Genomic DNA, 17,846 nt, shown 5'->3' with positions numbered 1-17,846 from the left:
GGTGACAGAGCAAGACCATATCTCCAAAAAAAAAAAAAAAAGATGGGTCTATATCGTTATTATGCAGTGAATTTCTGTATACAAAAATAAAAAATGTATCCCCAAAATGCTGTTAACGTTTGATAGAGTGTCACATTGTCAGGTACTAGATTGTTTCTGTAGTCACTATACTTACTGCCTATTTGTGATAAATAGATTGTGATTTTCAAGTTTTCAGCTGATATTGGTGGGAGAACACTTTTTTGACTCAATTTCTATAAAATATGTTTTCCTTCATACCCTGTATTCTTTATGTCTTGATGAAAGGTGGTTTATTAATGGACATTGGAGTTTTTCCTAATGCATGAAATTTTGAGCTGACAAAGTTTATATTCTGCTTTTAATTCATTGTTTAATGCTCATAAAAAAGATTAGGATTGCCTAACCTTATATTTAACTTTTAGAAACCCTTGCTGGTTTAAACGGGGTATAATAGTTCATATCTGTAATCCCAACACTTTGGAATGCCAAGGTGGGAGGATCACTTGAGCCCAGGAGGTCAAGGCTGCAGTGAGCTATGATCATGCCACTGTACTCCAGCCTGGGTGACAGAGCAAGACCCTTCTCAAATAAAGATTTTTTTCTTTGAGATGGAGTCTCGCTCTGTTGCCCAGGCTGGAGTGCAGTGGCACCATCTTGGCTCACTGCATCCTCCACCTCCCGGGTTCAAGCAGTTCTCCTGCCTCAGCTTCCCTAGTTGCTGGGACTGCAGGCATGTGCCATCATGCCCAGCTAATTTTGTGTATTTTTAGTAGAGATGGGGTTTCACTGTGTTAGCCAAGATGGTCTCGATCTCCTGACCTCGTGATCCGCCCGCCTCAGCCTCCCGAAGTACTGGGATTACAGGCGTGAGCCACCGTGCTCAGCCTACTTATTTTTTTGTTCATAAAATTAACAGCTTTCACAGTCATTAATTGTTGCAGCATTCACTCTTATATTTAGAATGTTTTTTGTTTGTTTTTTAAAACAAGGTCTCTCTGTGTTGCCTGTGGTCTCAAACTTCTGGGCTCAATTGCTTGATTTTCCCACCCCAGGCTTCCAAGTAGCTGGGATTACAAGCTCGTGTCACCACACTCAGCTAGAATATTTATCTGTGTTTCAAACCTAATATTCACATATTAATCCAGACGGACCCACCGTATATAATTAATGTTATATTGATTTGACATGATGGTAATTTATACATCTACATGATCTTTGATGGTGTACCAGAAATGATGTTAAGGTAAGTGTTCCGCAATTCAAAGTCTTAACAGCTGATGTGGATTGAATATTGGGGTCAAGCCTAATTTTGGTACATCTCTAAAAAAGCTACTGAACCTTATAGAAACAAGACAATTAGAGTTTTCCCCATTTTCATATCCCTGTACCTACCCTATCAGGCTTTTGTCTACCAGATCAAAATTTTACAATTTGCTCCTTTATACATTTTTTTTGTGTTGTTTTTCCAGACAGAGTCTTGCTCTGTCGCCCAGGCTGCAGTGCAGTGGCAAGATCTCGGTCCACTGCAACCTCCGGCTCCTGGGTTCAAGTGATTCTTCTGCCTCAGCCTCCCGAGTAGCTGGGATTACGGGCATGCGCTACCACGCCGGGCTAATTTTTGTATTCTTAGTAGAGACAGGGTTTCACCATGTTGGCCAGGCTGGTCTCGAACTCGACCTCGTAATCCGCCTTCCTTGGCCTCCCAAAGTGCTGAGATTACAGGCGTGAGCCACCACGTCTGGCCTGATACATTTTTAAACATATTAGTTGTAGTTCCAGTCTCTTATCTCTGTCCTTCTAGGCATTCTGTTCTTTCTTCGTTTAATTCAGTAATACTTATAGAGCACTTAAACCCTGAGCATTTTATGCATGTATTTCAGCCAAGTGAGGTTTTAAGACTGCCTTTAAATCTCAACTCAGATGTTACCTCCTAAAAGATTTTTTTCAGCCTCCTGAGTTGGACCTTGTTACATCTGTATTCTCAGAGCATTTTACACTTACTTTGTTTGTAGCATCACATTGTAATATAAAGAATTGTTTGAGTATCTCCTTTACCAGATTTTGAGCTCCTTAAATTAAAAAACTGTTTTTTCTTGTTCATTTCTGTGTCTCAAAGACACAGAATGAGGCTGCCTGATACACTGCCTCAAGTAAGCAAGTACTTGGTACAAAGGAGTTACAGCACATATGCATTTAATTTATGGGTTTACACTGTGTGCTTAATTAAAAGATAAATAATTGAAATAATCAGGCAGTTTCACTGGCTGTTGTACCCAGTGGGTGTATGCCTAAGATTGGGACAATATGAGAAGTATAAACTGTTGTTCCAGTATCTGTTCTCATATGCCTCTCAGAAGTAAACATCTCACCAGGCTTGAGTGCGTTTCTCCTGTTGAAGATACTTTTCATAGCTTCATACCTCAAACACAAGCCAGCCACTCCCACTGACACTCATTCCAATGATGGAAGAAAAGCCAGCTGTGTTGGACTTGAGGGGTGGTGTATTAATCTCTAACATAGTGCTTTTCTAATGAATGATGAAGGATAATTTTGACTGGACTGACTTCCACAATATGTAATACACTGACTTCAGAACCTAACTCTCCCCCCCACACCCCCGCCAAGAAGAAGTCTTGCTGTGTCGCCCAGGCTGGAATGCAGTGGCGTGATCTTGGCTCACTGCAACCTCCGCCTCCCAGGTTCAAGTGATTCTCCTGCCTCAGTCTCCCAAGTAGGTGGGATTACAGGCATGTGCCACCACACCCAGCTCATTTTTGTATTTTCCGTAGAGACAGGGTTTCACCATGTCCAGGCTGGTCTTGAACTCCTGACCTCGTGATCCACACCCCTTGGCCTCCCAAAGTGCTGGGATTACAGGCGTGAGCCACCGCGCCCAGCCCTGAACCTCACTCTTTATATGAAAGATAGGAATGCTACTATACAGTTTTGTTAAATGAATGATCTGTCCTTTTTCTGTGTTTCTGTAATACTTTATTATTCAAATGACATTTTTGCTGCTTATTTCATAGCTGTTTGTTCATGTCTTATCTCACCAGTTAAAAAAACAGGAATCATGTCTTTATACCTCTTTGTATTTGGTATATTGCTTTTTATATAATACTTGTTTATAGAATGAATAGACATTTTATTTTATTATTTATTTATTTATTTATTTAAAGACAGAGTCTCGCCCTGTTGCCCGGGCTGGAGTGCAGTGGCGTGATCTCAGCTCCCTGCAGCCTCCACTTCCTGGGCTGAAGCAGTCCTCCAGGTTCAGCCTCTCCAGTACCTAGGACTATAGGCGTGTGCCACCACGCCTGGCTAATTTTTGTGTTTTTTTTGTAGAGAGAGAGTTTCACCATGTTGCCCAAGCTGGTCTCAAACTCCTGACCTCAAGTGATCTGCCCACCTTGGGTGGGTCCCAAAGTGCTGGGATTACAGGTGTGAGCCACTGCGCCCAGCATTAGACAGCTCACTGTACAGTGATCATAAACCTCAGTACCCTTTGCTAAATGTTCCCTCTCAGTTATCACTTTTCTCTCTTTCCCACAGCTCTTTCGACGTGTAGCAGCAGCTTTGCCGGGAATGGAAAGCACACAGGACAGAAGCAGAGAAGATAGTATCCTTTTTATTTCATTGGAAATTTTTCATTATTAACACTAGTCTTTAGAGCCCTGCTTGCTTGGCTAAAGAATATTGTGCCATTGCCTTTTACAACCAGGAACTGATGACTTAAAGGCATAGAAATTCATTTGTTTTCTATAGCAAATGAGGTCTGGTTATCCAAGTGCACCCTTTGCAGCCTGCTTCTCGTTGTTAATCAGTGAGAGGTTTTGTGTTTGTTTGCTTGCTTTTAAATGAGCAGGAAACTCTTAGAATCCCCATGTCCTTGCCTCTTCATTTTGAGTCCCATTGACTCTAGGCTTTTTCCCCATGGAATATCAAATTTTCATTTCTTTCTTTTTCTAACACTTGAGCTTTCTACTTGACACAGGCAAGAAATAGAGTGGAGCTTTATTGTAGCCTCTGCTTTCAGAAACAGGACATAATATTAGTTCATTTCCAAGGATTGGAACATCTAATATTAGTTAATTCTAAGGATTTTTAATTTGATGTTTTCAGTGTTTCATATTCACCTTCCAGTGTATTTCCATATTCAGGCATTTTTATTAAGCCATATAGTTTGTAGCACTTTGTATTCAGCTCTTCCCACTTGTAAATGTTATATGTTTTCATAAAAAACATAAAACAGGCCGGGCGCGGTGGCTTATGCCTGTAATCCCAGCACTTTAGGAGGCCAAGGCAGGTGGATCACCTGAGGTCGGGAGTTCGAGACCAGCCTGACCAACATGGAGAAACCTTGTCTCTACTAAAAATAAAAAAATTACCTGGGCGTGGTAGTGCACGCCTGTAATCCCAGCTACTAAGGGGGTTGAGGCAGGAGAATCGCTTGAACCCAGGAGGCAGAGGTTGCAGTGAGCCGAGATCACGCCATTGCACTCCAGCCTGGGCAACAGGATCGAAACTCCATTCCCCCCCCCAAAAAAACAACAACAATATAAAACAATATGTTTCAAAAACAAAACAACAACAACAACAAATGTTCTATTGAGTTGAAGTATGTCCCCGCGCCCACCGCCATTTTTTTTTTGAGATGGAGTCTCATTCTGTCGCCCAGGCTGGAGTGCAGCAGCGCAATCTCAGCTCACCACAACCTCTGCCTCCTGAATTCAAGTGATTCTCCTGCCTCAGCCTCCCAAGTAGCTGGGACTACAGGCATGAGCCACCATGCCCAGCTAATTTTTATATTTTTAGTAGAGATGGGGTTTCGCCATGTTGGCCAGGCTGGTCTTGAACTCCTGACCTCAGGTGATCGGCCTGCCTCAACCTCCCAAAGTGTTGGGATTACAGGCATGAGCCACGGCACCCGGCCTGAAGTCCCATTATTTATTAAATGTTTCCTCTGCTGTTGGAACTATCTTGTAGGCTATTTTCAGATTTATATTATAGATGATTCTATGGGGAACATCATCTTCATATCACTTCTTGCCACTGTAGAATAAGTTCCTTAGGATAGATACCCATAAATAGAGCTTGTACCTCATTCTGACCCTTGTTGCATATAGTAGATATAAACAAGTTTATTGCATTTGAGCACCTTATATGGTGAGGCGGCTATGTAGAAAATAGTGACTGTGTAGGCTCTGAAGACAAATAGGAATATGAGGGCCATCCCAGAAATGCTAGTGTTTGGAAGAATTGAAATTGTACTTTCCCATTTATGGCTTCTTAACTTTTGTTTCAGTGATTGACATAAAACTGGAAAAGCCTCAGGAGCAACCAGTCAGTGAAGGAGGCTGTTCCTGCTAATCTCCCATGTCATCTTCAACCTTCTTCAGAAGCTCACTGCTTTGGCCCCCTTACTCTTTCATTGACTGCAGTGTGAATATTGGCTTGAACCTTTTCCCTTCAGTAATAACGTATTGCAATTCATCATTGCTGCCTGTCTCGTGGAGATGATCTATTAGCTTCACAAGCACAACAAAAGTCAGTGTCTTCATTATTTATATTTTACAAAAAGCCAAAATATTTCAGCATATTCCAGTGATAACTTTAAAAATTAGATACATTTTCTTAACATTTTTTTCTTTTTTAATGTTATGATAATGTACTTCAAAATGATGGAAATCTCAACAGTATGAGTATGGCTTGGTTAACGAGCGGTATGTTCACAGCCTACTTTATCTCTCCTTGCTTTTCTCACCTCTCACTTACCCCCATTCCCTATTTCCCTATTCTTACCTAGCCTACCCCCACTTCCTCAAAACAAATAAGAGATGGCAAAGCAGCAGTTCTACCAAGCCCATTGGAATTATCCTTTAATTTTACAGATACCACTTGCTGTAGGCTACGGACCAAGATGTCCAAAATTATTCTTGAGCACTGATATAAATTACTGTCTTCTTTGAGGTCAAAATTCAGCCATCATGGTAGGCAGTGCTTGAATGAGAAAAGGCTCCTGGTGCATCTTCAAAATGAGTCCTAAAGAACATACTGAGTACTTACAAGTAGAAGAACATAAAATGTATTTCTGACTAAAACAAATGGCTCTTTCACATGTGCTTTATTAGACTCTGGGAGAGAAAATTAACCAAGTGCTTCAGAACAGGTTTTTAGTATTTAATTCTTCATGGTAAGAAAATGAAGTTCTAATGAACTGTTTCTCCCAAGGTTTTAAAATTGTCAAGAGTTATTCTGTTTGTTTAAAAAATAAGAAACCTCTTTAAGCAATAGATTTTGCTTGGGTTTTCTTTTTTAAAAAAATAATACTATGCAGACAAGGCACTGTAAAAGTTTAATTCCTTCCAGAAGAACCAGTGGAAGAATTTAAATTTGGCACTACGATCAAAACTACTGAATTAGTAGAAATAATGATGTCTAAAGCTTACCAACAAAAGAACCCTCAGCAGAATAGCAAAAACTTTGCTCAGGACATTTGAGGTCAAATTGAAGACGGAAACCGGAAACCGTTTTCTTGTAAGCCCCTAGAGGCAGATCAGGTAAAGCATACATAGTAGAGGGAAAGGAGATAATGGAAATAAAACTCAATATTATGCAGATTTATGCCTTATTTTTTAGCATTTTTTAAGGTTGGGTCTTTCAGGCTGGTTTTGGTTTGTATTAGATCTGTATAGTTTAATTAACTAGTGATTTAGTTTTATATTTAAGCTACAATTAATCTTTTTTCTTTGGTGATATTTATTTCTTTGCCTTTTTTTTTTTTTAACAACTTTCAATTTTCAGATGTTTCGTTGAATCTATTTAGAGCTTCACCATGGCAATATGTATTTCCCTTAAAACACTGCAAACAAATATACTAGGAGTGTGCCCTTTTAATCTTTACTAGTTATTGTGAGATTGCTGTGTAAGCTAATAAACACATTTGTAAATACATTGTTTGCAGGACGAAAACTTCTGAGTTACAGCTCAGGAAAAGCCTGCTGAATTTATGTTGTAAGCATTACTTAACACAGTATAAAGATGAAAAGACAACAAAAATATCTTCATACTTCCTCATCCCCTCATTGGAACAAAACCTTAAACTGGGAGAACCTTAGTCCCCTCTCTTTCCTCTTCCTCCTCCACTTCCCACTTATTTTCACCTTGTAATATTCAGAGAGCACTTGGATTATGGATCTGAATAGAGAAATGCTTACAGATAATCATTAGCCCACATACCAGTAACTTATACTTAAAGATGGGATGGAGTTGTAAAGTGCTTTTATAATACAATATAATTGTTAAAGGCAAGGGTTGACTCTTTGTTTTATTTTGACATGGCATGTCCTGAAATAAATATTGATTCAATATGGCAGATGGGTCATATTCTTTATTTGGAAGAAGCTGTGACTTCTGACATGGGTGTGATTGTCTTCCTACACTGTTGCATTTGATTCTTTTTATGTATTTTTAAGAAAGTAACCAGTTATACTGCTTTTAATATTGATTGGTCTTTTTATTTGGCTTGGAGTTCTTCAAAGCAGTGAAGTGCGTTCATAGTCCAGGTTTTTTTTTTAATAAACACAATTTTGCTGCCAAAAATATATAAATAAAACACGAAAGAAAACAATTATTGACCTGGTTTCCCATTCCTGCCAAGATGGTGAATTAGCATTTACTTCTCCCTCTCTGTGAAGACCTTTAAAGCAGACATGGACAGAATCCAGAAAAATAACAACAACAAATGTGAGGAATTCCTAGGGAGTCAAAGACTCTTTTTTTGATGGGGGTATTGTTGGGGGGTGGGGGAGAGGGGCTGCAACTTGAAAGATACATCCCCTGGTGGAGGCAGTAATAGGACATATTAAGAAAAGCATCTTAAGTTCTGCTTTTGCGTCCTCACTCCTAACTATACCTTTGCCTTGGGACAGGAGCCAGCAAACTGTGGCCCTCCCACCAAATGCAGCCTGGAACCAGTTTTAAAAATTAAGTTTTATTGGAACTCAGCCATAGTTTCCCACTATAATGGCAGAGCTTAATAGCTGCCACAGACCTTATGGCCCTAAAAGCCAAAAAACTCTTTACTGTCTGGCCCTTTGCAGAGAAAAGGGCAACTCCTGCCTTGGGACAACCATAGCTGAACCCCTTACCGTAAAATGAAGGCCACAGACCAGAATACTAGTGCAGGTGTCTGCAAGAGTAATATTAAGGCAGTACAAAAGCACTAATAAGCCGATGGAAATAAAGGCAAGGCCTTGAAATAAGTTGTGGCTTGGGGGGATGATACTGATACTGAATGGGAGTGATTACGTGTGGGCTTATAGTTCCTAGAACTCTTTGCCCCAAAGTTTGTCCCCTCCTCTCCTTGACAGTCTTGTCCCTTGTGCCTTCCAGACTAGTAGCCTATACCCTGAGGGGAATTTGAACTCACACAGCAATATAGTTGAATACCTAAAAACCGCCTCAAAAGTAAAAGTAAATATCTAAAGCAGAAATACTTTGGGAAAGAACGAATAATTTAAGGATGACATGATAAATATTAAGGAGATAAGATATGAAACAGGAATTTGGAATCATAAATTAAGTGTGAAAAGTTTTTAATTGTTGAAATGAGGAACACAGCCAGGTGCAGTGTTTCATGCCTGTAATCCTAGCACTTTGGGAGGCCGACATGGGAGGACAGCTTGAGCCTAGGAGTTAAAGACCAGCTTGGGCAATATGGTAAGACCCCATCTCTACAAAAAAATTTAAAAATTAGGCAGGCATGGTGGTACACACCTGCAGTCCCAGCTACTCAGAAGACTGAGGGGAGAGGATTGCTTGAACCCAGGAGTTCAAGGCTGCAGTGAGTTCTAATCGCACCACTGCCCTCCGGCCTGAGCAACAAGGCAAGACCCTGTTTCTTAAAGGAAAGATAACACATAGGTGGGATAAATGGTAGAATGGATTCCGTTAGTTAGGATGGAGTTGGTAAGCTGGAACATTAAATTGAGGAACTCATTCATCAGAAAACAGAAATAGCTGACCAGGCACCTATGATCCCAGCACTTTGGTAAGCTGAGGCAGGCAGATCACGAGGTCAGGAGATGGAGACCATCCTGGTTAACATGGTGAAACCCCATCTCTACTAAAAATACAAAAAATTAGCCAGGCGTGGTGGTGCGTGCCTGTAGTCCCAGCTATTTGGGAGGCTGAGGCAGGACAATCACTTGAACCGGGGAGGCGGAAGTTGCAGTGAGCTGAGATTTCGCCACTGCATTCCAGCCTGGCAACAGTGTGAGACTCCGTCTCAAAAAAAAGGAAAACAGAAATAGCTTTCTTGTTCCTCTTGCCATGTGACAAAAAGCAGGGCAAAGCTCCCCCTTTGCTTTCTGCCATGATTGTAAGTCATGATTGTAAACTTTTTGAAGTCTCACCAGAAGCAAATGCTGGCACCATACCTCTTATACAGCCCATAGAACTGTGAGCCAATTAAACCTTTTTTTCTTTTCCTTTTTTTTTTTTTTTTTTTTTTTGAGACAGTCTTGCTCTGTCGCCCAGGCTGGAGTGCAGTGGCGCGATCTCGGCTCACTGCAAGCTCCACCTCCCGGGTTCACGCCATTCTCCTGCCTCAGCCTCCCAAGTAGCTGGGACTACAGGTGCCCGCCACCACGCCCAGCTAATTTTTTTGTATTTTTAGTACAGACGGGGTTTCACCGTGTTAGCCAGTATGGTCTCGATCTCCTGACCTCGTGATCTGCCTGCCTCGGACTCCCAAAGTGCTGGGATTACAGGCGTGAGCCACCATGCCCAGCCTTTTTTTCTTTTCTTTTTTTTTTTTTTTTTGAGATCGTGTCTCACCGTGTCCTCCAGGCTAGAGTGCAGTGGTGTGATTTCGGCTCACTGCAGCCTCTGCCTTCCAGGTTCAAGCGATTCTCCTGCCTCAGCCTCCTGAGTCGATGAGATTACCGGCGCACACCACCACATCCAGCTAGTTTTTGTATTTTTAGTAGAGACAGCGTTTCACCATGTTTGCCAGGCTGGTCTCAAACTCCTAACCTCAAATGATCTGCCCGCCTCAGCCTCCGAAAGTGCTGGGATTACAGACCTGAGCTACCACGCCCAGCTTAAACCTCTTCTTTATAAATTACCCAGCCTTGGATATTCTTTTATAGCAATGCAAAATGTACTAACAGAAAATTGGTACTGAAAAGTGGGGCATTGCTGCTATAAATGTACCTGAAGACGTGGAAGAGACTTTTTAAATGGGTAATGGGCAGAGGTTGGGAAAGAGTTTGGAGGGCTCATAAGAAGATGGAAGATGAGGGAAATTTTGAAATTTCTTAGAGACTGGTTAAATGGTTATGACCAAAATGCTAATAGAAATATAGACAGTGAACACCAGGCTGATGAGGTCTCAAATGGAAATGAGGAATTTGTTGGGAAATGGAGTGAAGATCACCCTTGTTACACCTTAGCAAAGAATATGGCTGCATTGTGTTCATGTCCTAGGGCTTTGTGGAGGGTTGAACTTAAGAGTGATGACCTTCTGGCCAGGCATGGTGGCTCACACCTGTAATCTCAGCACTTTGGGAGGCCTAGGCAGGTGGGTCACTTGAGGTCAGGAGTTCGAGACCAGCCTGACAAACATGGTGAAACCCCATCTCTACTAAAACTACAAAAATTAACTGGGTGTGGTGGCACACACCTGTAATTCCAGCTACTCTCATTGGGGAGGCTGAGGCAGGAGAATCGCTTGAACCCGGGAGGCAGAGGTTGCAGTGAGCCGAGATCGTGCCACTGCACCCCAGCCTGGATGACAGAGTGAGACTCCGCCTCAAAAAAATAAAAAAACAGTGATGACCTTCAGCTAGGGTGTCTAGCTGAAGAAATTTCTAAGCAGCAAAGCATTCAAGATGTGCCATGCCTGCCTCTCACAGCCTACAATCAGATATGGGAGCAAAGGAATATCTTAAAGTTAGAAGATATATTTAAATGGGAAGAGGAGCATTAAAATTTGGAAAATGTGTATCCTAGCCTTATGGTAGAGAAGGAAAAAGCATTTTCAGGAGAGGAATACAAGCAACAGCTTGCTAGGGAAATTTGTATAACTAAAAGGGAGCCAAGTGCTAATAGTCAAGACAGTGGGAAAAGGCCTCAAAGCCATTTCAGAAGTCTTTGGGCCAGTCCCTCCCATCAGAGGCCTAGGAGGAAAGAATGGTTTCAGGGCCCAGGCCCAGGGCCTGCACAGCCTCAGGACACTGCTCAAAGGGCCCCAGATATAGCTCGAGCTGCTGTTCCAGCGGGCGCAAGCCATAAGCTCTTGTGGCTTTCATGTGATGTTAAGCCTGCAGCTGTGAAGAATGCAAGAGTGAAGGAGACTTGGCAGCTTCCACTGAGATTTCAGAGGATGTATGAGAAAGCCTAGGTGCCCAGGCAGAAGACTGCCACAGGGCAGAGCCCCCACAGGAGCCTTTACTAGGGCAGTGCAGAGGGGAAATGTGGTATGGGAGCCCCCACAAAGAGTCACTACCAGGGCAATGCCAAGTGGAACTGTGGGAAGAGGGGCCACTGCTCTCCAGACTGCAGAATGCTAGAGCCACCCTGAGTTTGCACCCTGAGTTTAGAAAAGCCGCAGACACTCAACTCCAACCTGTGACAGCAGCCATAGAGGTGGAGCTGCCTAAGGACTTGGGAGGCCAACCCTTGCATCAGTGTGCCCTGGATGTGGGATATGGAGTCAAAGGAGATTATTTTGGAGCTTTAAGGTTTAATGTCTGTCATTCTGGGTTTCAGGCTTGCTTCAGGCCTATTGCCTTGTTCTTTTGGCTGATTTCTCCCTTTTGGAATGGGAATGTTTACTCAATGCCTATACCACCCTTGTGTCCTCAAAGTAAATAACTTGTGTTTTTGGTCAGGGGGTGGTTGGTGGTGGTGGTGGTGGTTGTTTAGACAGGATCTTGCTCTGTCGCCCAGGGTGGAGTGCAGTGGCATGATAGCTCACTGCAACCTCTCCCTCCCAGGCTCAAGCAATCTTACCACCTCAGCCTCCCAAGTAGCTGGGACCACAGGCACGTGCCATCATGCGTGGCTAGTTTTTGTATTTTGGGTAGAGATGGGGTCTCACTATGTTGCTCGGGTTGGTCTTGGACTCCTGGGCTCAAGCAGTACACCTGCTTTAACCTCCCAAAGTGCTAGGATTACAAGTGTGAGCCAATAACTTGTTTTTGATCTTACAGAAAATCATATGAGGAAGGAACTTGCCTTGAGTCTCAGAAGAGACTATGGACTTTGGACTTTTGATTGAGTTGATGCTAGAAGAGTTAAGACTTTGAGGGATTACAGGCGTGAGCCACCGCACCCGGCCTCCATCTCTGTTCTTTAAAGGATATCTCTATGTGCAGTCCATACTTAAGGAGTTGGGATTTGTTCTTCTTTAGGGGGGAATATCTATGTAAATTGTTTGTAATTCTCCAAGGGAGATTTGTCTCTTCTCCCCCATTTATTTATTCAAATGTTCAGTAATTTATATCAGTATGGACTCACGGATACTTATTTTATACGTTGGGTTATAATCTAATACTACTTTATTTGGTTGCCCAGATTGTTCCAGCTCTTTCAGTTCTTTTGCCCCTTCGATGTACCCCCATCGATGTGCATTTGTTTTGGTCTTTTGAGTTCTTCTTTATGGCAGTACATGATGCTCCAGGCTCATCATGGATACTTCTTTATCCAGTCCTGTAATCAGCCATTTCTCCAAGGATCGCTGATTTCTTTGACTAGAGAATTGGTATTAGACATGAAGATGTGGGGCCAGGTGTGGTGGCTCACGTCTGTAATCCCAGCACTTTGGGAGGCTGAGGCGGGCGGATCACGAGGTCAAGAGATCGAGACCATCCTGGCCAACATGGTGAAACCCCGTCGCTACTAAAAATACAAAAATTAGCTGGGCATGGTGGTGCGTGCCTGTAGTCCCAGCTACTCAGGAGGCTGAGGCAGGAGAATTGCTTGGACCCGGGAGGCGGAGGTTGCAGTGAGCTGAGATCATGCCACTGCACTCTAGCCTGGGCGACAGAGTGAGACTCCGTCTCAAAAAACAAACAAACACAAAAGATGTGGGGCTAGGTGTGTTCATTTCTTTCTTTTCTTTCTTTCTTTTTTTTTTTTTTGGACACAGAGTCTCACTCTGTTGCCCAGGCTGGAGTGCAATGGTGTGATCTCGGCTCACTATAGCCCCTGCCTCCCAGGTTCAAGTGATTCTCCTGCCTCAGCCTCCCAAGTAGCTAGGATTATAGGTGCGTGCCACCACCACACCCGGCTATTTTTTTTTTTTTTTTTTTGAGACAGAATCTCGCTCTGTCAACCAGGCTGGAGTGCAGTGGCACGATCATGGCTCACTGCAACCTCTGCCTCTTAGGTTCAAATTATTCTCCTGCCTCAGCCTCCCTAGTAGATGGTATTACAGGCGCATGCCACCACGCCCAGCTAATTTTTGTATTTTTAGTAGAGATGGAGTTTCGCCATGTTGGCCAGGCTGGTCTTGAACTCCTGACCTCAGGTTATCCACCCACCTGGCCTCCCAAAGTGCTGGGATAACAGGCGTGAGCCACTGTGCCCAGCCTAGGTGTATTCATTTCTTTGAGGCTCTCTCAGCTGGCAGATGAAGGAAATATATGTATGTACTGATGTGTATATACACATATCTGTAAATATTTCCGTATATAATCCCGTCTCTATGTCAAGCTAGACATGAGTTCATACTGATGTCTCCAACTCTAATCCATTACCACATGAATCATTCTAGCTTCCTCCCTTTGCTTATCTGTAAATTTCTACTTCACCACTGAGAAACCTGGCTTCCAGTTGATCTAGGGACTCCAATGTGCATCTTTGACTTATCAGCATATACTTAATATTGTACTACTTCACATAAGGTATTTTGTGAAAGGAAATTTACCAGAGTATCATTCTATTGTCCCACCCCCACTCCCTGTCCTCTCTGCTTTTTTGGTGTATTTTTTTATTACATTCATAATTTTGCATATACTTGTGAATAATTAATTCTGTTGACTATTATTCCATTTTGTGAATATTACCAGTAGATTTATCCTGTAGAATTTAAGTTTTTTCCATTGCTGTTATAAACACTTTTCTACCTACTTTTTGGTGAAGGTAAGTACACATTTCTGTTGGGTGCACCCTAGGAGTAGAATTGATTCGTTATAATGTATGCATATACTTGGCCTTACCAATCAGTTTCCAAAGCAATTGTACCAGTTTAACTTTACAGTTATTCCAGAAGTGTATGAGACTCCATGTCAGTACTTAGTGTCGTCTGTCTCCTTCATCTTTGCCCATTTTAATTAAAAACTTTTTTAAAACCATGTGCTGACCAGACAAAACAATTTGTGGGCCAGATGTCGTCCATAGGCCACCTCCAGATTACTGTTTTGTCTATGAGGATTAATGTCTGTCTTAATGTGTGTGTGAATAATTTAAAAATTGTCTACTGGACAGCTGGAAGAATTAAAAATTCATGTTGCAGTCCTACTAGTGGAGAGATTTTGAAGCAAACTGCATCGGGAACATCTATTTGCACTCATTGCTTTGTTCATTGGGGTGACTGGAAAGCACAAATGTGGAGAGGTTTTTGGAGAAAGCCAGAACAGAGGACAGGGGATTGAAGTGAGGAAGTAGGAACTTCTGCAAGTGAACTAAAAACCTGTCCCCTTACTGGGGGGATAAAGAGTAATTTCATTTTATTTTTTCATTTCCTTCTTTTTCCTTTGTTACTCCACCATTTCTGTGAAGTCTGATGCACGTGCTTTGTTGGGGCTGGTGATGACATGGAGAATGAAAACTCGGGCAGTAAAGGAAAACCACCCCACATTGATCCCATAATTGGTGTCCAGGTAGAGAGAACAGGCATCCATGTGAGAGAATCTCACTAAGATGTTCAAATGGTAACCAGTGGGTCCAGACAGACTAAGGTGTGGGGGAGAGCAGCTGGCCAGTGGAGAAGGCCTCCTTCCTCCCCTGATATACTAGAAGAAGGTGATTTTTTTTTTTGAGAAGGAGTCTCACTCTGTTGCCCAGGCTGGAGTGCAGTGGCGCCATCTCAGCTCACTGCAACCTCCACCTCCCGAGTCCAAGCGATTGTACTGCCTCAGCCTCCTCAGTAGCTGGGATTACAGGTGCCTGCCACCACACCTGGCTAATTTTTGTATTTTTAGTAGAGACAGCGTTTCACCAGGTTGGCCAAGCTGGTCTTGAACTCCTGACCTCAAGTGATCCACCTGCCTCAGCCTCCCAAAGTGCTGGGATTACAGACGTGAGCCACCACACCCAGCCAGACGGTGACAATCTGAGAGGACAGAGGCTGATATCTGCTTTGTAGTTGGAACTCTTTCTATATTCAGTATATGTTCCTGCCTAAGCATATCCTGGCCTTAGCTTGTTACCCCTCTCCATCCCCAAGGCTCGTGACCAACCTAGAAAGGGTCAAACCTCAGGGTTCTGTGCTTCAGGTTTAAGGGTGATAGACTGATTGGACCATGATTCTGACAATGAAGTCTCCTGATGACCACTTAAGATGTCTGCAAACCTCTGTGGGAAGTTCTAAGGTTGGGGAACACTGATCTGAGGTCAGAAGTAAATCTGCGACCCAACCCTGGGAGTTCTCAGGAGGTAGATCTCAACTCCTGAGGAAGGAGGTCTCACAGACTGAGCTATCCCACAAGGGCAGGAAAGGGAAAGGGTAAGAGTACTCCCAGTCCCTATGGGTGGCAGAAAGCAGTAGCATGGTCCCTTTCAGGTGGGGCAAAGGGGAGACAAATCCGTTTTAGAGGGCATCGAGGGTCATATCCAGCCAGGTATTCTGAATGTAGGGCTCTAGTCCTGAGACTGAGTCATATACCTGATTTTGGAGAAGTGCTCACTGCCAGGATGCTCAGAGTGCCACAGACCCTTGCTATCTACAGAATCTCCTCTAGTAGGGGCTGATGGAGGCAGGTGGTCTCAGGAATGGATGTGGAGTTGAGCACCCCCAGTGAGCTGGCTATGAGTGGCCAGGCAGTACCTGGGCTGCTCAGACAGTTTGCAGAGATGGTTTTGTCTGGGTTGAGACTGTGTTGTCTATGAGAATGAATGTCTGTTTTTGTGTGTGTGAGATCGAACTTCCAGGTTCAACCATGTCCTTCCTTTGCTTCAAATTTTTTGGAGGCATTCCATGGCCTGGAAGTTAGTATATAGTTCAAGCTCCTTCCCTGGCATCCAAGGCCCCTGACGGTTTGACCTTGCTGACCCCCGTTTCCACCCATCACACTGCAGATCCAGCCTCACCCAGAGAACTCTCGGCACTGAGTGCTGCTTTAGTTCTTGTTTCCTCTTCATCTAAGTTAGCAACTCCCACAAGACCATAGTTGGAAGAGCATTTGTCTTTACAGCTAGCTTAAGACACTTCCACCCATACCTGAGTTAAGGGCTGCTTTCTCTGTGACCCTACAGCCTCAGGGCTACCAGTTCCCACAGCCCATGTTGTCATAGTCTGTGCCCATGTCTGGGATAGACAGACAGACACACACACACACACACGCACGCACATGCACAAACTCCTTGAATGTAGGGCCCAAATCTCATTCATCTTCCAGTACCCAGCTCTCAGCCCTGTCTGGCAACAAAACTTCTCAGGAAAGCATTTGCTAAAGGAAAAGAGAAGAGATATTTGTGTTATACAGTTGACCTCCTCTCTGGGCATTACTTTCCTGCCAGGTAATGAGCCACACAGGATTTATAGTGCAGAAGCAGCGTGGTGTGGTAGACAAGGTCAAGTGACCTGCATTTGAATCCAGATTCTGACACAGCATGCATGACTTGGACAATCTACTTTCCTTCTCTGCATCTGTTTCTTTGTAGGTAAAATAAGAATAGTAACACCAGGCCCATGGGGTTGTTGCAAAGACCTATGAGATAAAGCAGGGGAAGCTTTGGGCAATGAATGGCAATGTCCCCAGCTCTGATCTCAAATGCCCTGCCCAGCCAGCTCCCTGATCCTTGTTTAACCCACATTCTTGGGAAAGGACTCTAGATAGCTTGGGTTCTTCCTACATATTGATCTCTAAAAGTCCTGAGACTGTGCCGGAGAGTAAGAGGAAAGGTCATTCCCAGAGCCAAACTCAGAGATGTCCCTGCAGGAGCATGCAGGACACCCTCTAATGAGATGGCGTAATGGGGATGCCACTAAAGGACTGACAGGGTAACTGGGTCCATCTGGGAGAAAATTAAGGCTGAGGCTGGGCTGAAGGTAGTGAGTTATCTCAATTGACTGTTCATAGTCAGTTACAGATCAAACTCTGTTCTCTCTCCCCACTTCTCACTGCTGCAAAGGAAGGGAAGGGAAGGAAACGGAAGGGAAGGGAAGGGAAGGGGAAGGGGAGGGGGAGGGGGGAGTGGGGGAGGGGAAGGGAAGGGAAGGAAACGGAAGGGAAGGAAAGGGAAGGGGAAGGGGAGGGGGGAGTGGGGGAGGGGAAGGGAAGGGAGAGGGGGAGAGAGGGGAAGGGAGGGGAGGGGAGGAGGAAAGACAAAAACAGAAAAAATTAAGGCTGTGGGGGAGAAAGGAGGGGAGCAAAACAAAAGAAAAAATTAAGGCTGAAGTTCCAAAGCATGGACTGGGTCTGATGCACTGCTGGGTCCCCTGAACACAGTACAGGCCTTAGGATACCCAGGGTATGTAACCTCTGACTGCACAAATGCTAACAGACCTTGGTTTTCTCAAGAGGCTCCTCTTGCATCCATGCTTGTCCTTAAGCTGGTGCCACATACTGGACTATGCCCTGTGTTCAGTAGCC

General features: G+C 43.6%; 1 protein-coding gene across 3 annotated transcripts in view; it reads left to right on the top strand.

Moving 5' to 3' along the window:
• Positions 1–7,396, top strand: part of RAB6A (RAB6A, member RAS oncogene family) — an 85,769-nt gene extending 78,373 nt beyond the window's left edge. For all 3 annotated transcript variants that reach the window (XM_008967427.4, XM_003814665.5, XM_014346927.4), the window contains 2 exons: positions 3,574–3,640; positions 5,327–7,396. In XM_008967427.4, the coding sequence (XP_008965675.1) occupies positions 3,574–3,640; positions 5,327–5,391 (132 nt within the window). In that variant the 3' untranslated portion in view covers positions 5,392–7,396. The remainder of the gene's footprint in view (positions 1–3,573; positions 3,641–5,326) is intronic.
• Positions 7,397–17,846: the final 10,450 nt, after the last annotated feature.

Source organism: Pan paniscus, chromosome 9, assembly GCF_029289425.2.
Source record: "Pan paniscus chromosome 9, NHGRI_mPanPan1-v2.0_pri, whole genome shotgun sequence".
Taxonomy (NCBI): domain Eukaryota; kingdom Metazoa; phylum Chordata; class Mammalia; order Primates; family Hominidae; genus Pan; species Pan paniscus.
The sequence above is the reverse complement of the archived record's forward strand: the minus strand, read 5'-3'. Positions and strand labels throughout refer to the sequence as shown.